The sequence below is a fragment of the Vespa crabro genome, chromosome 22 (genome assembly GCF_910589235.1).
Source record: "Vespa crabro chromosome 22, iyVesCrab1.2, whole genome shotgun sequence".
NCBI classification, from domain to species: Eukaryota; Metazoa; Arthropoda; class Insecta; order Hymenoptera; family Vespidae; genus Vespa; species Vespa crabro.
In genome coordinates, this window is record NC_060976.1 from 1,889,436 (window position 1) to 1,912,485 (window position 23,050).

General features: G+C 25.9%; 7 protein-coding genes across 8 annotated transcripts; 3 read left to right on the top strand and 4 right to left on the bottom strand.

Moving 5' to 3' along the window:
- Positions 1-313: 313 nt before the first annotated feature.
- On the bottom strand, positions 314-5,005 carry LOC124431781 (zinc finger protein Dzip1). Its single transcript, XM_046980059.1, has 9 exons — positions 4,311-5,005; positions 3,858-4,222; positions 3,390-3,761; positions 3,185-3,310; positions 1,951-3,105; positions 1,693-1,870; positions 1,082-1,613; positions 890-1,007; positions 314-781 (listed from the first exon to the last, which is right to left on the bottom strand). The coding sequence occupies exons 1-9, from the start codon at positions 4,429-4,431 to the stop codon at positions 449-451; spliced, it is 3,300 nt and encodes a 1,099-aa protein (XP_046836015.1). The 5' UTR covers positions 4,432-5,005; the 3' UTR covers positions 314-448.
- Positions 5,006-5,210: 205 nt separating this feature from the next.
- On the top strand, positions 5,211-12,130 carry LOC124431780 (ATP-binding cassette sub-family C member 4). The gene is made up of 18 exons (XM_046980058.1): positions 5,211-5,817; positions 6,550-6,660; positions 6,733-6,867; positions 6,940-7,144; positions 7,225-7,450; positions 7,539-7,695; positions 7,802-8,051; positions 8,178-8,369; positions 8,469-8,755; positions 8,818-9,001; positions 9,126-9,466; positions 9,664-9,859; positions 9,936-10,152; positions 10,229-10,459; positions 10,536-10,766; positions 10,869-11,170; positions 11,242-11,889; positions 11,979-12,130. Exons 1-18 carry the CDS (start codon positions 5,744-5,746, stop codon positions 12,069-12,071), a joined length of 4,080 nt encoding a protein of 1,359 aa, XP_046836014.1. The 5' UTR covers positions 5,211-5,743; the 3' UTR covers positions 12,072-12,130.
- On the bottom strand, positions 11,509-14,149 carry LOC124431784 (DNA replication complex GINS protein SLD5). 2 transcript variants are annotated; one of them, XM_046980064.1, is made up of 4 exons: positions 13,984-14,149; positions 13,107-13,309; positions 12,582-13,034; positions 11,509-11,644 (listed from the first exon to the last, which is right to left on the bottom strand). In XM_046980064.1, exons 1-3 carry the CDS (start codon positions 14,146-14,148, stop codon positions 12,650-12,652), a joined length of 753 nt encoding a protein of 250 aa, XP_046836020.1. In that variant the 5' UTR covers position 14,149; the 3' UTR covers positions 11,509-11,644; positions 12,582-12,649. The 2 variants fall into 2 exon arrangements, with proteins under 2 accessions (XP_046836020.1, XP_046836019.1); XM_046980063.1 differs by having other exon boundaries at positions 12,582-13,309.
- A 75-nt stretch (positions 14,150-14,224) lies between these two features.
- On the top strand, positions 14,225-16,710 carry LOC124431783 (rhodopsin, long-wavelength). The gene is made up of 6 exons (XM_046980061.1): positions 14,225-14,380; positions 14,595-14,924; positions 15,005-15,252; positions 15,330-15,588; positions 15,677-15,843; positions 16,019-16,710. Exons 2-6 carry the CDS (start codon positions 14,601-14,603, stop codon positions 16,155-16,157), a joined length of 1,137 nt encoding a protein of 378 aa, XP_046836017.1. The 5' UTR covers positions 14,225-14,380; positions 14,595-14,600; the 3' UTR covers positions 16,158-16,710.
- LOC124431782 (rhodopsin-like) lies at positions 16,475-19,321 on the bottom strand. The gene is made up of 9 exons (XM_046980060.1): positions 18,981-19,321; positions 18,635-18,836; positions 18,280-18,518; positions 18,091-18,197; positions 17,925-18,031; positions 17,711-17,858; positions 17,525-17,635; positions 17,203-17,369; positions 16,475-17,126 (listed from the first exon to the last, which is right to left on the bottom strand). Exons 2-9 carry the CDS (start codon positions 18,829-18,831, stop codon positions 16,997-16,999), a joined length of 1,206 nt encoding a protein of 401 aa, XP_046836016.1. The 5' UTR covers positions 18,832-18,836; positions 18,981-19,321; the 3' UTR covers positions 16,475-16,996.
- Positions 19,322-19,519: 198 nt separating this feature from the next.
- Positions 19,520-21,090, bottom strand: LOC124431786 (COMM domain-containing protein 2). Its single transcript, XM_046980068.1, has 7 exons — positions 20,984-21,090; positions 20,670-20,739; positions 20,519-20,596; positions 20,333-20,415; positions 20,070-20,243; positions 19,777-19,995; positions 19,520-19,537 (listed from the first exon to the last, which is right to left on the bottom strand). The coding sequence occupies exons 2-6, from the start codon at positions 20,734-20,736 to the stop codon at positions 19,798-19,800; spliced, it is 600 nt and encodes a 199-aa protein (XP_046836024.1). The 5' UTR covers positions 20,737-20,739; positions 20,984-21,090; the 3' UTR covers positions 19,520-19,537; positions 19,777-19,797.
- LOC124431787 lies at positions 21,080-22,400 on the top strand. The gene is made up of 4 exons (XM_046980069.1): positions 21,080-21,213; positions 21,683-21,800; positions 21,960-22,094; positions 22,179-22,400. Exons 1-4 carry the CDS (start codon positions 21,201-21,203, stop codon positions 22,375-22,377), a joined length of 465 nt encoding a protein of 154 aa, XP_046836025.1. The 5' UTR covers positions 21,080-21,200; the 3' UTR covers positions 22,378-22,400.
- Positions 22,401-23,050: the final 650 nt, after the last annotated feature.

A 23,050-nucleotide genomic window follows, 5' to 3' on the forward strand; every position in this document is an offset into this window, starting at 1 on the left:
ACTAATCAGGTTGTTATTGTTTAAGAGAGATATAACCTATAAAAATTTATACATCGACATGATAAACACGTAACAGAGTGTTCCTCGTTCATGATTATAGTTCATAAACTTACTACTGAAGACTCATACACTTTGTGCTTCCGAGAGGTGATGAATATCCTTAAATATTACCCGTTATATGTTAAGAATAAAATATAGCCTATTAAGTCAAATAGTACAGTTATTTTTCTATATAGTATTTAAAAAAATATATATATATATATAACTTGATGTAGATTCAATAAAAATGTAATTGTACGTAAATATATATAAATATAACATTTACAATTGTTTTGATTTGTTGAATATAGAAATAATAATTAATATTTTATGAGTCATTAATAAATAATAAATCAAAATAATACAGGCTATAATATTAACTAACTGAATGTATCATACAATAATGTTTTCATTCCGTTTGTAAAATATCATCTATATCCGCTTCTAGGTTAGTATCATTAGTAATGGGTAATGTCTTTTGTGATTCAATAGAATTAAATTCTTTCTTTTGTAAATTTCTCGGTGTTGGCAATGGAAATTTTATACCATTAACTTTAGAATTTACTGCCAATTTTGGACTCAAATTTTCTAAACTTGAAGTACTAATACTAATCGAACTTAAATAAGGATATTGTGCACTTTTATTATCTTGAGTCTCGTCCTTTTTATTATTTTCAAAAATAGAAGCCGAAGGAAACATTGCTTCAATAGATCCTATAGGTTTTTTTCGAGATATAAGTAGCTAAAAAAAATATATATATATATATACATATATACAGTTTGAATAAATCTTCAGAAAAAATTTATAAAATACATTCAATTATATGTAGTAGGATTATTCATAGGTTACCTGCTTTTCTATTTTTTTTGAAATTTCTGCTATTTTTTCAGCTTGTGTAGTCTTTAATACAATATTATCAGAACTAGGAGACTTCCGTTTTTGAAGCTGTGTTTTTTCATCAGAAATACTTTCAATAAAAATAAAGATAAACATTATAGCAAAGTGTATTTGTTGATAATTATATCTATCATAATATAATACCTTGAAATATTCCAATCACTATCATTTAGTTCTGTCTGTTGAGATGAAGACGATAATTCATTGTCTTTCTTATCCTTTAGATTAAAAAGTACTTTCTTTTTTATTGAATTACCTACTGTAAATGTTGTAGATTTTAAAGAACCTTTATTATGTTTTGGTGAAATAATAAAACTTTGTGTTACTTCTTGTCGTTTCAACAAACTAATTGAGTCATTTTGCTTTGGAGTAGATGTCTTCCGAAGTTCCCCATTCATAAATTGTATTATGTTTGAAGAAGTTTCTTGTGTTTGATTTTTGTCATTTGTATGCAAATCTAACATAGAATTTGAACGTTTCTGTGAATTTAGAAACTTTGGAAACGTATCATTTTCATTAATTTCATTGTTTTCTTTTTCATCAACATTTTTTGATATGTACTCATTTTCTTTTGGTACAATTGAAGGCTTTCTTGGAATTTTATATGTATCATGTGCATTTAAACTTTTTAATTCTTCATCTTCTAAATTCGTTTTGAATTTTTTTGGTGATATATCTGACCATTATAAGAAAGAGATTTAATTATTTTAATTATAAATAAATATAAATATATATATATATATATATATACTTACAAGAGCTTTTTGGTATGCTAAAAGTTTTCATAGCTTTAGATTTTACATTAGTTACAAGTTTATCTAATGGTGATCTTTTAACTGATTTAGATTGATGTGATGTACTATTTTTAATAGAAATTCTATGAAGAACTTCTTTAAGTATGTTATGTTTTACTTCATTATATTTAAGAAATTTCTGTAATATAAATAAACCTTACATTTGGTAAACAAGAATACTTTTTATTTAAAAATAACATTATATAATTTTAAATTTACCTTAGAATATATACTTTGATGATGTCGAATAATCTTCATTTTTTGTTTATACGATATTTGAGGTATTTCATTCCATTCTGGATCTATTCCTAAATCACGTAATTTTTTCTGGAATGTTTCTAGTATATCCTTTTTTAATTTTTCAGGAAAGAAACTATTATTTTGAGAGGTCTCTGTAGATTTAAGTAAAGAAGATATTACTTCATTTTTATTTGACAATACATTGTTTTTTTTAACACTGACAACTTCAGAATCACTTCCTGTTTCTGATTCTGTTGTAGTATAACTTGATGTTACAGAATTTATGCCGACTTCAACATCAAGAAAATTTTTTGATATTTTATGATTTTCTACATTAATTTTACTTATTTTAGAATCAACATTTTCTGAATTTGACTCTGTGGATTCATTCTTGTCATTTAAAATACTTGGAAAACTTTCTCTATTTGAATGTATCTTAATGAAAGGATTTTTGGAATGTTTTTGTACAAGTTTTGATTTATGATTTATCTGATTTTCATTTTTTATTTCAGATACCTTAACTACATCAAAACTTTCAAATTTTTTAGAAGTTTTATCCGTAGATTTAAATTGCTCTTTCAATCTTTTCTCTTGTGCATTATAATCAACACTATTTAATACTTTATCAGGATGTTTAGTTTCATTATAATTTTGTGAAATTTTTGGTACTAACAATACTGATTCATCTCTGGACTTCTGTTTTAACATACTATTCGTATTTTCAATACGAATTTTGTCTCCATCCCCATTTTCGGCAATTTCCGTATTTTGAAAATGTGTGGTTTTATCATCTTTTATCATTGGTGTGATAATATTTTTTGTCTTTATATTATTAAAATATTTATTTAAATCCGTTTGTATTTGTGAATTTTGTAAACCATGAGACAATGAACTTAGCTGTTTACTTTGTTCTATTAAAATACTTGATTGATCTTTAGATTGTTTTTCTAGGGCATTAACTTTAAATTCATATTCAGTTTTTATAAATTCAGCTGCCTGTTGTGTCAATTTTAATTCTGAAGTTATTTTTTCTATATCTATACGATGCTGATGTTCCATTTGCTGTATTTTGGATTTCCAATGATCCTCTTGCATTCTAAGTTTATCATGCATTTTTTCTATATCAGGAGTAAGCTGAAAATGATATTATAAAAAAAATATAACAAAGTTCATTAATATGCATGAAATTATAGTATATTATTTGTTTACGTACCTTTTCAAGAAGTTGATTTCTTAATCTCTCTATTTCTCTTTCTTGTTGACTTATTAATAACTTAACATTAATCTCAGGTACATTATCATGTATTTTATAAGGACTCTCATTTCTATGCCTCAAATTCTGTAAACAATATAGATTTTAAAATAGAATTAAGATATTTAAAAGATATAAAATATAGAAATAAAGCACTCAAACCAACATTGATTTCAGTTAAAAGTAAACTTTTCAAATCATTAATTTCTTCATTATTTTTTATTTGTTGTCTTTCAATTAATTCATATTTATTTACATTATATCTAATATCATCATTTTCGCTTTCATTTTCTTTATCCTTATTGTCTATTTTAACACCATTTGATATTTTATCAGATTCATTTTTTATAACTTTCTCAGTTTGATTAAGTCTTTCCTTTAACAATTTTATCTCATTATGTAATTTTTCAGTTTCAATTTTATAATGTTCATGTACAGGTGATATTTCTGTAGATAAATCAGTCGTATATGGATGACGGCGAGCTATATGAGCTTTAACAAATGTAATAGAAATAAATGATTTTGGACAATGTGGACACTAAAAATATAAGAATATATTTTATTAAAATTTATAATATCTTTGTTTAGCAATATATATTATTTATAAATTTAACATAATTTGTAAATGTATTACTTTATGTATTTCACCATTAGAATCTCCAATTTTTGTTTCAATCATTCTATTCCTTTCTTTAGCCTTATCTTTTAAATTCTTTATTATTTCTTCCAATGCCGTAATTTCTTTTCTAAGTTTATGATTGTCTTCAATTTTTAATTTCAATTCGTCCTTTAATATTATTACACTTTGATCTAAATACTGTTTACAATAAAGCAAATATTCGACTGCTAATTGTGCAAGACGAAAAACTTTTACAAAGTTTGAATCTAATATTTTTAAATCGTATTCATTTTTCAAGTTATAATTTATTACATTATTAATATTTTCATCTACAATTATAAAGTCTCTTTCAATTATCACCCTGTCTATGTCAATAGAATCTGAAATAATAATATTAATCTTAATAAGCTTAACAATTATATAAATGAATATATATAATGTATTATGAAAAAAAATATATCAACATACCTATGTGATTCCAATCTATATGAATTCTAGATTTATGTGTATTGAAATGAAAGCCTGATTCTTTGGCAAGTTTTGGAAAATTGTGATACCACTTAGTGCCGATATGAAATGAAAATGCCATTATTTTATTTACAATTATACTTGGATTAAATAACAATACACCAAATCTTGATAAAAACTTTTTTACATAAGTACACTATATTTATCAATGAAAATAATCAAAAATTGGATAAAAATCTATGAGAATGTATAATACGAAATTTTAACATTATTGATATATTCGATATTATATAAATACATATATTTATATATAAATGTATATACAATAGATCTTTTGAATTTATAAACTAGTGCATCTTCTTTGTACTTTGTACTCGCAAGTGAAAAAGATAAACAGTTATTTTTGACAGATGGCTATCGTAAGAAAAACGCCATCTGCTAGCAATTGAGAATAGTTTCAAGATACAAGTGATTTAATATGATTCATTATATTAATAGAATAAAAAAAAAAAAAAAAAAAAAGAAAGAAGAAAAAGAAAATATTTTGTGACTAATATTATAATTTTTATATTCGATGAATATTAAGTCAATTTGAAATAATAAATAAAGTAAAATGGATTTATTTTCCGATTTAATAGAAAATTTATCGATTCTTGAAAATATTTTCGCATTAGACATATTTGCAATTCATCTAATTTATCGCATATAATATAATAATATATTAGGATAATAATGTAATAATAATATATATATATATATATATATATATATATATATATATGATAATTTTATAAATATATATTATAATATTTTTATATTATTATATATTACATGCAATTACATTGTACTTTAGACATAAGATAACAGTTTTCATTGATAGAATGATAAAAGCACTTTTTTTTATATTATCTGAGAAATGTATCTTATTCTTTTCATCTTTCTATATATTATCCATCCCTTCTAATAATTTTATTATTACTTGAATGGTTATAATTTGACCTTAATCCAATAAAAAAGAAAAGATAAAGAAAAAAAAAGAAGAAAATTCTATCATCTTGTAGATATAAATAAAACTCTGATCATTTAGATCTTTACGTAACTCAAATCATGTACGTTTGCACATAGATTGTGTAGTTCGAAGGACAATAATTTATGATACTTTACGGATGTTCGTTATATGTCATAATAATCAAATATGTATTATCTTATACTATCTTTTATATACCCTTTTTATAATCTAATACATCCTATCGAGACTGTAGATAATTTAGTGGTATTGCACAACATCTTATAAACTTTTGTTTAGTCATTCCTTTTAATGAAGTTTTAATATAAGATACTCAAATCATTCAACAACTTTGGTGATATAAAGAGTGTTAATACAGTTTTCTATATATACATAAGAAAATTACATTTTATGGACAAATTAAAAAATGGATAGCAGTAAAAAATACGATAATCCAAATCCGCGTTCGACAGCGAATATATTTAGTAAACTTACTTTTTGGTAAGATTTAATTTTATTTATTTATTTATTTTTTTCTTATATGAATGTATAAATATATTATTAAGATCAATTTAAATTTTCTATTAATATAATAAACTTTCTTTCTCCTTCTCTTTTAATATCTGATAATGTAATATTTTGTATAATCTAAATGTGCGTATGTTCTTATTCTTTAGTCAATAATTGTACTTAAATTTGAAGTATAATTATTAAATTTTTACATATTGTAAATGATTTTATGTTACAATGTTTTTTTAACTTCTTTTTCTGGCTATTGTCTCTTTCTATTTCTCTCCCTCTCTCTCTCTTTCTCTCTCTCTCTCTCTCTCTTTCTCTCTCTCTCTCTCTCTTTTTTGTCTTTATTGTATTATTTTTTATCATATAATTACAAGAATACATTTGTATTTGTAATTTTTTTATGGAAACTCTTTAATATATGAATATATGTATATATTTTAAATATATTTAATTATATAATTAAGTTAAAAATTACTTAATTAGAGATAAGCCATATCTAAATTCATTTCAATAATTAGTATGTATCAGCTGTTAATGCTATTTTCCATATATGTATGTATTTACAATACACTATTTTAATGATAATACTTTAACTTATTTTGTTTCTGTTTTATTATTATTAATTCCTGTTTTTTAAAATTAATAATATTAAAATTTGTGATGTATTAGATTTTTATTTAGATTTTAGATTAGAATTATGAATTTGTATTTTAGGTGGTTAAAACCATTATTTTTATATGGAAAGGATCATGATTTAAAAATTAAAGACCTTTACAATGTATCCTCTAGCGATATCAGTGAATTATTAGGAAATAAATTAGAACGGTAACTATACTTTAATTGGTTTAAAGAACAAGTCTTAAAATAGTCCATTAAAATTCAACTCATTTGTTGTAGAAATTGGATAAAAGAACTAAAAGCAGCAGAAGCAGCTGGTAGAAAACCTAAGTTATATACAGCTTTGCGAAAGACATTTTTATCATCATTTGCTTATTACGGAGGATGGACTTTATTTTTATGCTTAGTTTTAAGGTAAATATATCAGTACTATAATAAATTATCATTAAGCATTTTTTATAATTTATATTGATTATATCTTCATAGAGTCTTACAACCATATACATTGGGATTACTTATATGGCATTTTGATCCTAGAGCAACATCAACTGTAACAGAAGCATATATGTATGCTACTGCTGTTGTAATTATGATAACATTAACGACAATAATTAGTCATCATATTAATCTAGGTCAAATGGAAATCGGCATGAGAATGAGAATAGCATGTTCATCTCTCGTTTATAAAAAGGTGATATTGAAATCATAAATTAATATTATATGTCTGTTTAGAAAACAATAAATTAAGTGCATTAATATTTTTTATTTTAGATTTTACGATTATCACAAGGTACTACTGAGAATACTACCTCTGGACAAATTATAAATTTACTATCAAATGATGTATCAAGATTTGATCAATTATTTACACTTTTACATTACATTTGGATTATGCCAATACAAGGTGCCTTAATCTCTTTTTTAATTTGGGAAAGTGTTGGTATAGCTTCTTTAGCTGGTGTCTTTCTTATAACAATTCAAACAATTCCTGTACAAGGTAAAATAATTTCCCTTATATGACTATTGTTGATTGTAATAACAATGAAGAAATATTTACATTATGTATTAATGTAATATTAATTTAGGATATATGAGCAAGTGGACAGCAAATTTAAGGTTGAAAATAGCGAAAAGAACTGACGAAAGAGTTCGTTTAATGTCGGAAATTATCAGAGGAATTCAAGTTATTAAAATGTATACATGGGAAAAGCCATTTGTAAAACTCGTTAGTATTTCAAGAAGGTAATAATGATTTCTTTAAATTTTGTTATATCTTGCACAGTTATATTTTATGAATGTTACTTGTGTTTTATTTATTCTATGATAAACTTGTACGCTCTTATTTCAGTCATGAAATTGATATACTTACATTAACATCGTACTTAAGAGGATTTACCTTAGCTAGTTTTATTTTTACTGAGCGAACAACGTTGTATTTTACAATCATGGCATATGTACTTCATGGAAATAATATATCTGCTGATAAAGTATTTTCAATGGCTCAGTACTTTAATATTCTTCAAGCTACCATGGCTATATTTTATCCTATGGCAGTAGCTTACGCTGCTGAAGCTTTGATATCAATAAGAAGATTAGAGGTAAAACATATATAAATATATTATTAATCAAATAAAATTTGGTTAGTCAAAAAAGATAAGATTTGATAAGATAAGTATCAGACATGTTTGCATTGCATGTTTTTGATTTATGTTTTGTCAATATAGAATTTTCTCTTATTGGAAGAAAATTTGCCTATAATTCATGCACTGCCAAGAGATGAGAAAAGTAGTATTATTTTGAAAGATGTCACTGCTACATGGACAGAAACTAATATTGTAAGCACTCTTCATGACATTAATAACTACATAGAATTTGGCAAACTTTATGCTTTAGTTGGTCCAGTTGGATCAGGCAAGGTAATCTACCATTTTTATATATTATTTTATATAATTTAATATTATAAACTATAACTTAGTAAAGCGTTTCTAATCAATGATTTCTAATTTATTGTGTAGAGTTCATTTCTTCAATTAATTTTGGGAGAATTGAAAATATCTCATGGACAAGTAAATATTAAAGGTAACATTTCATATGCTAGTCAAGAATCTTGGTTATTCGCTGGTACAGTGAGAAATAATATTTTATTTGGACAATCATATGATCAAAAGAAATATCAAAAAGTTGTCAAAGTATGTGCTTTGCTTAAAGACTTTGAACAATTTCCACATGGTGATAAAACATTGGTTGGAGATAGAGGTACTGCACTTAGTGGAGGACAACGTGCAAGAATAAATTTAGCTAGGTAAATAAATTATATATTTACATCGTAATTATTATATCTATAATTTTCTTTGTCATTTTTAGAGCAGTATATAGAGATGCCGATATATATCTTTTGGATGATCCTTTATCTGCTGTAGATGTGCATGTTAGTAAACATTTATTTGATGAATGTATAAATGGATATTTGAAAAATAAAACGAGAATTCTTGTAACACATCAAATACAGTACTTAAAAAATTGTGATTACATAATTATACTTAATAATGTAAGTATAATATTTCAAAAAAAAAAAAAAAAGATAAAAGATCAATTTGATGGATGTAAGTTTAATATTGTTATTTATCGTGTATAATATTTATAAATATGTACGTAATATGTTTACAAAATAGGGTAAAGTGGAAAATGAAGGAACATTTGCAGATATTCAAAATAAAAAAATTAATTTTTTGAAATTATTGGTAAATGATGAATCGAAGGAAAAAGTATTAGTTAAAGAAAAAAGTATAGATTCTACCTCAGATATGTTATCTTATTGTAATACTACAGAAAATGAAGATAATGCTGAACCTCAAGAGACAGAAGAATTAATGGCTAAAGGAACCTTAACAAAAGCTATTTACTGGAAATATTTTAGAGCTGGAGCATCTATTTTTGTAATTATCGCCTTTGTTTGTTCTATGATATTGGGGCAAATTGGAAGCAGTGGTGGTGATTATTGGGTTGCTTATTGGTATGATTCTTTAAAATGTTTAACAAATTTTTTAAATACTTATTTATAAAACTTTTTAATTGCGAGATCTTTTATTAAATAGTATTTTTACTATATTATATATATATATATATATATATATATATATATATATATATATTTATACACACACATATATATATATATATAATACAGACGATAAATTTATTATGATATAGGACAAATCAAGAAGAAATGAGATTAAAGAAAGAACGTGATTTTATACATTCGCAACATAATTTTAACACATCTGCATTAACAGATGAAAATGGAAATTCTACAAACTTCACAATCAGAGATAATACAATTGATAATATTAAACATATAGTCTTCAATGATTCTTCAATAATTCAGAATATAATAGCTGAGAATATGGTTGGTAATATGATTTTTAATTTTTCCTGAAAATTCAATATACTTTACTTCATGTAAAAATTATTATTGCATTTAGACAAACGTGAATGTAGAGTCTACCGAATCATACGGCCTTGATACATATACTGCTCTATGGATTTATGGAGGTTTTATTGCCGTAAGCATAGTTATGACTATAACTAGAAATCTTATATTTTTTAAAACATGCATGACATCAAGCAAAAATTTACATAATTTGATGTTCTCATGTTTACTTAAAGCGCCTATGCAATTTTTTAATACAAATCCGTTTGGTAAGCATTGTCGTGTGATTTACTTGATAAAATAAAAAATAAATAAATGCCACGGCGAAATATGTTTATTTCACAGGTCGTATTCTCAATCGTTTTTCGAAAGATATTGGTGCTGTTGATGAAATCTTGCCAAGAACTATGATAGAATCAATTCAGATTTTTGCAGTAATGTCAGGAATTTTAATCCAAGTTATAATAATTAATTGGTGGACTATTGTTCCTGTATTAATCATGGGTTTTCTATATTGGGAAATAAGAAAAATTTATATAACTACTGCACAAAATTTGAAACGTTTGGAAGGGACCAGTAAGAAATCAATTCTTAAATTTTTAAGATATAATAAAATTGATTGTTAAATAATATCTACTGTAACTTTTTTCAGCTAAAAGTCCAGTCTTCTCTCATGTCAATTCATCTTTAATAGGATTAAGCACAATTCGTTCATCTAATGCACAACTTATGCTTTCCAAAGAATTTGATTCTCATCAAGACTTACACACTGGCGCGTACTCTTTGTCAATTTTAACCGCCACTGCTTTTGGTTTTGCACTTGATACAGTATCTGTTTTGTTTGTGACTTTTGTTACATATAGTTTTATTATTTTTAATAATGGTAAATATCTATTAGAATAGACACAATTAGAATAATGTTTATGCATCCATTTATATTAATTTAATGGTTTTCTATACATCATCATTTATGTCAATATTTCAGAGAATACTTTTGCTGGAAATGTGGGTTTAGCTATTTCACAAGTTCTCATTTTATGTGGAATGTTACAACATGGTATGCGTCAAACTGCAGAAGCAATAGCACAAATGACTAGTGTAGAGAGAGTATTACAATTTACAAAGCTTGATGAAGAAGGTCCATTTACAAGTGATCCAAGTAATAAACCATCACTTGAATGGCCCACTAAAGGCGAGATTAAATTTGATCATGTGTATTTGCAATATTCTGATTCTGATCCACCAGTTTTAAAAGACTTAAATTTTATTATACAACCTGCAATGAAGGTATATTATATGCTTTTATTGATAAATTATGTATTCTGTAAAGTAAATTTTACTCATATTTTTTCTTTCAGATTGGAATAGTTGGACGTACTGGTGCTGGTAAATCTTCATTAATTTCAGCCTTATTCCGTTTGTCTGAATTCAATGGTATAATTTACATAGACAAAATTAATATTAAGAAGATTGGTCTACATGATCTTCGAAATAAAATTTCAATAATCCCTCAAGATCCAGTCCTTTTCTCTGCATCATTGCGAGATAACCTTGATCCCTTTCATAAACATGACGATGCTACTTTATGGGCTACAATGGAGGAAGTAGAATTAAAAAGTGCATTTACTTCTTTAGATTATCAGATAAGTGAAAGTGGTAGCAATCTTAGTGCAGGACAAAGGCAATTGCTTTGTCTTGCACGTGCTATAATAGAAAATAATAAAATTTTAATTCTTGATGAAGCCACAGCGAATGTCGATCCTGCAACAGATACATTAATACAAACTACAATTAGAAAAAAGTTTCAAAATTGTACAGTATTGACAATAGCACATAGATTAAATACTATAATAGATAGTGATAGAGTGTTGTTACTAGATCGTGGTAAAATACTTGAATTCGATCATCCATATATTTTGTTAAAGAATGAGCAAAGTCATTTTTACGAAATGGCAAAAGAAACTGGAGATAATATGATGAAACAATTTGAAATTATAAGCGAAGAGGTAAAATTATTGCACATAAACATATTTTCTATTAGTAATTGTTTTGCAAAGAAGTATAAATTTTGTAATATTTATAATATCATTTTCAGGCATATAATAATTGCAAATTCAACATGTCTACGGAAATTGCAATACAAAAAGAAGATTTGAAAAGTTTAAATGGTAATTCTTTGTTAAAATGATATATATTTATATTTATATATTAATAATATATATATGTATTACTTTGTAACTCAAAAATAAAAAAATAAAATATATATATATATATATATATATATATATATATATATATATATATATGTATATGTATATGTATTATCATTAATGCAATTTTCTTTATATATGTTTTTTTATAAATAATCACATAAATAATTACTGAATTTTACAAATTGCAACTTTTTGATTATCTATTTCTTTTTTGGCAATTAAGTTCAAAGGTGATAACACTACAGTAAAACATTTTGTATACATATTAAAATTACTTAATCTGTTTTTTTTTTTCTTTACTAAATATAATAATAAAAAAAAAAGTTATATTAAAGAAAAAACTTGTTTACGAATCATGAATTTTTCATTAATAGTCTTATAAAAAGATAAAATTTTATCCATAGGAAAAGATAGATAAACATAAAGAGTTTTAATGTCTATTTTACATTAATAAAGTAAGATAATATTTAATATTACTATCTTACGTTCAAAATAAAATTTGTATGATATTTCTCTCAAACATCCACTAATTAATTAATTAATTGTCATTTAATCATATTAACTGCACTGCACCACTTTTTACTAGATTAGCAATAGCATTATACTGGATAATATGCTGTGAGCCAGCTTCAAAGTCTATTTCTTCATCTATGACACCGGGTAAAACAATACCAGTTATTCTTTCGTTAGCTCTTAAAAAAACATGAGTTTGCATATTCGGTTTGGTGCTAACTTTATCTATTTCAAATCCTTGAAAGTTGGTAGGCATATGTTGTAAGGCCACTGTTTTGAAAAGATTTTCAATGCTGCCTAAATAATCCTTAGCAAATCGAAGTTCTTCTGGTGTTAAATAAGCTTCATCTGGTTCTCTGCTAGCTTCCTCTGACAATATATGAATAGTATATCTCTCTATTTTCTCTAAACGTATTCTGAGATAACTAGAAATAAGAAATCGTATTCTATCGAGTTCCATTCTATGGACCACTAAGCGTAGATCATCTCTTTCTAACCTCTTCATATTTTCTTCCATATGACTTATCTGTTGCAACATACAATCAACAAGATCAAATTTATGTGGTAGAATTTCTGGTGAAAATTTTTCATTAAGCCATGCATTTTCAATTGCTTCAAGTGCATTCTCTGCTGTTAACACTTCCTCTTCCTCAATTTCTAAATCGGCAATATTTTCTTTCATGATATCATCCATTATCTTCTAATAATATTATTTGTTGAATTAATACTTTTTTCGAATGTAAACTCTATTAAATATTATTCCAAACGTTAATACGCTTTATTTCAACTTTCAACAATCGGATTTATTGTGGCCACTGATCGTAAATACCGTTTACAATTTAAATCGTTTTTCGTATCATGAAATCAAGTAACGATTAAGATCGATTTATCGATCTTTACTATAGCGCGCAATATATAGTCAAATTTAAAATGAAAAAGACTTGTAGAACATTAGAAAATCATTTGTAAATTTGAATTAATTTTGATTATAAAAATATTAAATTAGATTTTAATTTTATTGAATTAATCATTAATATTGTCATAGTCATTAATTAAAATCAAAAGTCTTAGATATTTAACATTGAAAATATATTATAGAACATTACTATAAGCTTCTTAAATGATGAAACCATATTAAAACGCAAACATCAATAAAATATAATATATACTAAAAGAAAATTAATAATATTAAGTAATTTAATTCGACGTTTTAATTTTTAATAGTTCTTATAAATAAAAAAAAAAAAAAAAAATGGATATATTTTTTTTTCCTTTATACTCGTTATTATCACGTGTTCTTCTTTATAAATTGTTGAAAATTTATATGATAATGTCACATAAGAGTTTTATCCTTACGATTCTCAAGATACTCACGAAGAAATCGAAGTATACTTCTTCGGACTTTCGTGTTATATTCTTGTTGTACCTTTGTAAGGTTTCTGTGTGCGACATTGAAGGTGCACCAAGGTATTCTTTAATTCCTTTTAACTTAATAAGTACCGTCTTAAGACTGTTTGGAGACTTAGATGAAGTAGTCATATAGATAAGAAAAAATGAGGGTACATATGGAGTCAAGTTGGGACATTGGATTCATATTTAAACTGGACTCGGAACGAGACAAGACGAGCCGCATCCAACAGTGGACCAAACAACGGTCGGTGTCTTTTACGCCCTTACAATCCGCGGTGACCATCCTCCACTACTAACATTAAGCGAGTACTTGGATTAGTTCGTTTCTTTACGACGATTTTCTCCAAGTAGCCTGGAAAAAGTGAGAAACTAATAATATAATCAAAGATATTGGAGATTATTATTCTTAGATATTATTTTTTTCTTTTTCGTTTTTTAATGGCGACATATCATTTATGTTTTCAGTATGAATTTTTATTCGTTGATTATTATCTTATCAATTTAAATTAATTTCATCATATTGATGAATTAAATAATAATAATAATACTTTCTCTCTACATATATATATATATAGTCCAGCATGACTGTTATGTCGGGACCAAGTTACGCTGCATGGGCGAGCCATGGTTCAAAATTCGGTAACCTGACCTTAGCAGACTCAATTCCACCAGATATGTTACACTTAATTGATCCCCACTGGTATCAATTCCCGCCGATAAACCCTATGTGGTATCCTTTGGTTGGTTTTGTTATTGGTGTACTAGGCATTATCTCTGTCATCGGTAATGGCATGGTGGTTTACATCTTCTGCTCAACTAAATCGTTACGTACTCCAAGTAACATGTTTGTCATCAATCTCGCCTTCTCTGATTTTCTCATGATGTTTACTATGTCTCCACCTGTGGTAGGTATTATTTTATAATCGTATAACAACATTTTAATTAGATATATTATAATTTTTTGCAAATATGTTCTTATGATTAGGTGATTAACAGCTACTATGAGACTTGGGTATTTGGACCTCTTATGTGCGAAGTCTACGCATTGTTAGGCTCTCTGTTTGGATGTGGCTCCATATGGACAATGACACTAATTGCATTTGATAGATATAACGTAATCGTCAAAGGTTTATCAGGCAAACCACTCAGCATTAATGGAGCCCTTCTTCGAATCATTTGTATATGGTTATTCTCGATCTTTTGGACTATGGCGCCTATGGTAGGATGGGGCCGGTAATATCTTTTTATAATTTAATAAGTCTCTTTTTTTTCATTTTCAAACTATATCTAATAGTAAGTATTTTTTATAGATATGTACCTGAAGGAAATTTGACTGCTTGCGGCACTGATTACTTGAGCAAAGCCATTGAAAATACATCTTACATACTTGTATACAGCGTATTCGTCTACTATTTGCCACTATTTATGATAATCTACAGCTACTACTTCATCATCCAAGCTGTCGCAGCACACGAAAAAAATATGCGAGAACAAGCAAAGAAAATGAATGTTGCTTCTCTACGATCTTCTGAAAATGCTAATACCAGCGCAGAATGCAAACTGGCAAAGGTATATGTACATATATAAATGCAAATAACAATAATATAAAAATTAAAAAAAAAATTCTCATATTTCAATAACTTTAATATCTTTCTAGGTAGCGCTTATGACGATCTCCTTGTGGTTCATGGCATGGACTCCTTATCTTGTCATTAATTATACAGGCATCTTTGATAGCCAGAAGATAACACCTATTTTCACCATTTGGGGATCCATTTTCGCAAAGGCAAATGCTGTATATAATCCTATTGTATATGGTATCAGGTAAATCATTTCTCCTTTATTATGTCATTTCATCGGAAATTTTTTCATCTATAAGAGACAGAAAGAAGATAGCATATTAAATCAATGAAATTTTTATATTATGTTTATAACAATATAAAAGTAATTACATTTAGAAAAAACAATTAATACATTTGCTTCTTTTTAATGATTTCAGCCATCCTAAATACCGAGCCGCTCTCTTCCAAAGGTTCCCATCTTTGGCTTGTGCAAATGAATCAGCACCCTCTACAGATGCAACATCTACTGCATCTGCTGTTACTACGGTCCCTGAAGGCGAGAAACCTTCTGCATAAAAACAAAATTATAAAAAGCTGCCACTTTCTAAATCTCTAAATTAACATTACACTAAAATGAAAATATTAATATCATCAGAATGAAGAATACTTAATTATTCAATAAATGAGGCAGCCATATTTATGTGTTCTAAACAAGGACTTCCATGTGATATATGTAATGTTAAAGAAAATAGAAACAACAAGGATCTACAGTGAACACAGGTGAACTAATTGATTCTATTTAACATCTAGAAGGAGAGATTTATAAACAAAACCTGTACCAATAACATACATGATATCACTGTGTACATAACATAAAATGAGCAAACTTTGAATACATCTATAATTAATTTTATGATTCATGTTTCACCACAATGTGAATCATTTACAATTGATCAATAGATTGAATTATAAATTTGTACATTTTATAATATAGTGATATACATGGTCACTTTGGTATAGCAGGTATTGGCTCTATGATTACAAGATTAGTCAGCGTGCCAAGACATAGCGATAGCGTTATATCTGTACTTAATTTTGTAAAATTAAATAAATCATGCAAGCAGCATTACTCATTTGTTATTATTAAATTAAAAATTACTGATAAAAAATACACCTTCCAGGGATCTACTATATTAGTGTACTTTTGTTTTAAAATAAATTACAAAAATAATAAACATGCATTGAATTATTTATTTTTAAATAATAATCGTAATTATTTCATAATTAATACTATTTTACACAATTATCAATAAATTATACTAAACTTTGATAGTAATTCATTATTAATTCTCTAGAAGTTTATTTATACTTCCATTTTAGGAAGAAAACTAAAGAATATTAATAATAAAGAAAAATTATGCTTTTGCATTCGTTGTTGTAGTAGAAGATATTTCAGCATTTCCTGCAGATGCTGCAGGGTCTTCTGTTGATCCACACACAAAGAATGGTAGTTTTTCTTTTAATGCTGCTCTATACTTTGGATGACTATGTAAAATATACAAATAAAGAAATTAATGGATATATCTATAAATTTTAATAAATTTGCATATTTATTTTATACCTTATTCCATATACAATAGGATTATATATTGCATTGGCCTTAGCAAAAAGAGATCCCCAAATAGTAAAAAGTGGACTAATTTTAGAACCATTAAATATACCCATATAATTTATTACCAAATATGGTGTCCAAGCCATAAACCATAATGATATTGTTGTTAAGGCTACCTAAAATAAAGAATTCATATAATAATGAAAATAAAAAATAAATTAAGTTAAAATATAAAAAAAAATTAAGTCCAAATAAATCTTGATAATTTTTTTAATAGTATTAATATAATAAGCTTATATAAATAAGCTTATATAAAAATTAAGAGTAGTACCTTTGCCAATTTTGCTTCAGCACTAGTATTTTGGTTATCACCAGATCTTAAAGAAGCAACATTCATTTTCTTTGCTTGCTCTTTCATAGCTCTTTCATGAGCTGCTACAGCCTATAGAATTAAATGAAAATTCTTAATATAAAAATTATTAATATATAAATAAATAAATATAATTGATATACTTACAAAGACAATAAAATAATAGCTATAAATGATTGTAAATAATGGTAGATAATAAACAAACACTGAATATACCAATATATAAGATTTTGATCCCCAATCTTTGGAAAGATAATCTGTACCACATGCTGTCATATTACCTTCTGGTACATACCTAATTCGTAAAAATGTTTAAATTTCTATAAAACAACTTCTAACATAATTATAATTAAACTTTTACCTATTCCATCCTACCATTGGTAAAATTGTCCATAGCAATCCAAATGACCATATAATGATAATTTGTAGTAAAGCTCTTTTAATGGTTAGAGGTGTACCTGACATACCCTGCAATTATCCTTATTAACATTTTTATCTTTATCTTATTAATGCGACTTTTTAAATACCTTTACTATAACATTATATCGATCTAAAGCAATAGCAGTCATTGTCCATATAGATGCACATCCACATAGAGAACCGACCATGGCATATATATCGCACATTAAGGTACCTTTAAGTAGAAAAAAAAGCTTATGCATAATTAATATTATTCATATAACTAAGTAACTACATAAAAATTGTATTTTCATTACCTAGGATCCAAGTTTCATAATAACAATTGATTACCATAGGTGGAGACATTATAACCATCATTATAAAGTCTGAGAAAGCCAAGTTTACCACAAGTAAATTACTAGGTGTTCTTAATGATGGTGTCATCAGAAATATATATACTACAACACCATTTCCAGACCATCCTAAAATTCCAAGTACAATCATAACTAAACCCAATATTTTATGCCACAATGGATCCATAGGTGGAAATTGATACCTATATGGAGAGAAAAAAAAGAAAAAAAAAAAGAAAATTATTACATAGTTAATTCGTTTTGAAATATATAAATAAAATAAATTTATTTATAATAAAAGATATAATGTAATAGTCACCAATGAGGATCAATTAAATGTAGCATTTCTGGAAGTACTTTATCAGCAACTGTTTGATTAGTATATCGCATTTGTTGATGTGCAAATTGAGGACCGATAGTTGTCAAGGCATGATTTATAATATTGTTTACTATTGTTCCATTTAATCCAGGTACAAAATCACTGACATTTATTGGATTTACTGAGATTCCTTCCATATTACCTATGAACAAATATACAAGCATATAATTTTAATATAATAAGTATATAATAAATAAATATATAATAAATAAATATAAAATATATTTTAATGATATATTATAAATAGGAATAATTAAATTAAATGAATTCTAAATTTAATACATACAGATAAGAATTTGAAGATATTTATGTTTTAGTAAATAATAAGTAGTTAATAATTAATAATATATGTAATGTCCTGAATGCTGAATATTTTGATTTGAAGTATGAACTGGTCACTGTCTCTTTTATATATCTTCAAATACGAACATACATATACATATATTCAAAATGTAATAAAATCATAATCCAATAAAATATTCAAATGAATACTTCCACTATCATATTAAATCTATTAACATACGTTCCTACTATTAATATACGTCGCAACAACTAAGTGGTAGTAACCACGTCATAGAAGTTCTGTCATTTAAGATTTTAAAGAAGCCATTCAAAATGAGATATTTTATATAGATATATTCATATTTTTATTTCCATCTGGTTTCTATATTTGTTTATTTTTAAATAATAGAAAAATAAATGAAAAGAAAAACTGACAAGAACATTATTACTTAGTTGTAAATGATTTATAGTGATTTATAATTTTGTTTACTATTATTCCATTTAATCCAGGTACAAAATCATTGACATTTATTAGATTTATTGAGTTTCCTTCCATATTTCCTATGAACAAATATACAAACATATTACTCTAATATATATATATACCTAACAAAGGTGAATAATTTGTAATAAAAACATAAATAATCCAATTTCTCAGTCATATTAAGATTTTTTATTTAAAATATTATTGTAACAATTAATATTACCTGTACTAATACATTTTTTTATTTTCATTTTTGATATTAAAATTTCTGATCTAGTTCGCCATAGTTTTATAAAATAATAATTCTTTTACTGACTTGTTTTAGTTCAAGTTTAGTTTATTTTGCTACTCTAGAAACTTGACGTGTGTGTTGACTATAACCCTCTTTCAAAGCTTCTTCTAATTCTTGAGCCATATGTAGTAAATTGACAGGATCTGTTTGGAGTAATATATGTTCCATGTTTTCATTATTTTTCAATGTTAAATCTAACGTAATCAATGGCGAAACTTGTTTTAACAGGGTTCTTGAAGCAGTCTAGAAACAATATAATTGTTATTATCTTTTTTCAATAAACCATTTAATGTATACATAATAAAATAATTGATTACCTGTACTTCAAAACGCCACTCAAGATCATGGTATTCTGGTATTTTAAAACCAGTAGCTGATAAAATATTGGATATCTCTTTGTTCTTTGTAATATACAGCTTACTTAAAATCGCTTCATTTTCTTCAGAAAAACCTAATGCTATAATAGAATCTCGAAAGTCTTCGTTACTTAACTACAATGATATATAACATATAATTACAATATATTTATAAGTTACATATAATTATATGATATATAATTGTATTATAATTAAAGTTATACCTTATGATTGCAACTTTCTAATAATAAGTTGATAAGACCTTCTACTGAATTTTTTATAACATCCACTTCTACCTCAAGTTTTTCTATATTAATAATTACATATTATTGATAGATAATAAAAGAATATGTGTGCAATAATTATTCATATATAAATATGAATACACATTTTATATATATTGTACTTACGGGCAGCCGCATAGTACAATTTCATGTTAGGGCCTTTTTGTAAATAATCTAAAGCAAGTTTGCAAAAATCCTGTAACACTGTGTAATTTTATTATAATAAATAAGGATAAATAATATTTTAACGGAATTAAAATTATGTGCGATATAATACCTTGAGGTGTTTGCTCTATAAGAAATAGCACATGTTTCTTATGATCTGGTCTCAATGTCAGCAACATTTTCTTTTATTAAACAAATAAAAAATATATAATTGTATATAAATATTTAAACAATCATTCATTACAAGTTTATAATCGCTATATAAAACAAGCATCAATTTCCATGTTTATTAAGAATGATTTGAAAATATTTCGTATATTATATAAAATACATTATAAAATATACTACTTTTATTAATATTACATACATGTAATCATATACAATATTAATATACGATTAATTTAAGTTACAAAATAAAATAACAACCTGTTTAAAGTCTAACCTTTGATTTCTGTCATTGGTTGTTTAAGTTCACTGCGCATACTCTACACGCACCTATAATACGTAAAAATATGGCGGATAATAATTTTGCCGTCAGAAGGCGTTAATGCTGTTGCCAACAAGGTACGGATAGGTACGGAACCAGAGGGTAATCGTTTCTTGTGTATTATGACGTTAAGGACAACGAGCAACATTATAAAATATGGGAGATAAAGGTACTTATCAGTTCTTATAAAAAAAAAGTAAAAAGTAATCTAGCCTAAAGTAACATGGGCAGGGCACTATCCTTATTAACATGATAAAGTATTATTAGGTTAAGAATTAATTTGCATTGTCACTTTCTACTCGTTGAATGCAAATTTTGAGCTTTATTATATTAAAAGAATTAATATTTTATTAAATTTATTAAAAAAGTATTATTATAAAAAAAAGGATAATACATTATGCTAATGATTGAGAATCTACTTATATTTTATATATATGATAATTGTAATTATTGTATTCCATCTCATTCCATGCATATATATATATATATATATATATATATATATATATATATATACATGATATGAAGAGGCAGAAACTTGCAACTTGAGACAATATGAGACAAGTGTGTCTCATATTGTCTCAATATAATGCAAAATATAAAGTTATATTATTATAATTAAATCATATATTTCTCAGAACATCATGTACACTTCAGTGGGGCAAGCGGTCTTGGAAAGGACAACAACATTATGATACAACCGCAACGACATGGACATATAGATGTTCATCTTGGATTCTTACAGCTTCATCACAGGTTTACAAAACGATGCGATAAACTAAACGTAAATGTTGCAATCGTCATGTAGATAGTCGTACTGTTGTATGATTTGTTTCTTTAAATGATGAAAACCAGATTATACGCTCAACGAAGAAGATGAAGGTATCGTACATCTTGCGTATATATCCTTTGAAGGTACCACGTGGAGTTTTCTCTACCATGGAATATGTGTGTTCACGGTGAACTTCTTGCACCCGCTGTAGTTGTCTGTAACCATCACAATCCAGACTGTCACATTATCGACCTAATGCAAGAGAAGGATGGCCTTAAGTAAAGAAATATCTCCTTTTTTATTAATTGAAAATTATATTATAGCTTAATTTACATTTTTCATTTTAATTATTTCAATCACAGATTAAAAATTGAACTACTGGCGTACAAGGAACGAATCTTGAAAGAAGAAGTTCAAGTCATGTGTTGCAAATCTGGTGCACCATTAAAAATACTCTTGAACGCACGAGTATTAGGTAAGGATAAAGGGACGCCTTTGTTAAGGAATGGTATACGCAGTGTTGCTGTAGAGGGAATCGATAAAGATGAAATATCTGAATAAATCTACTGATTAATGCTTCAAAATGAAACGCACTTTTACACGCTTCAACAAAATTGATTTTATAATTAATAAGTATTAAAAGATCCAAGATAAAAAAGCAATACGAAAAATATTCGTTAAGTAAGAAACTTACATATTATCGATTTTGGAATAAAATAAGATGAGCTATTTGAGCTTTCATTATTTTTTGCTTAACAAAATTGAGCTTATGTAAATTTAAATCAATAACTTATATATTAGGATACATATATGAAAAAAAAAGTGAGTATAATCAGCAAATCAACAGGAATAAATATTTTTATTGGATACAAAAACAAATAATTAATCATTAAATAGTATTCTTTTTTTTATTTTTTTTTATAATTAAAATATAAATTAACTTGAGTTAGTTAATATTTGTATGCGATTGGCAACGAAAGTAGAATAGTTTCAATTAATTCCGACTTGCCTAATTATATCATTATAATGTTATTATTATTTTATCTATTGCTGAATAACTATTATTGATAATGTGATTACATTGCAATATTATAATTAGACATTTTTATTTGTCATCTTATTTATTAACAAAATCACATGCTCTTATAAACTTTAACCTAACTTGCCTATAGTTATAGCGATATATAATAATTCTATCACTATATGATAAAAAACGAATTTTTACTTTATGTAT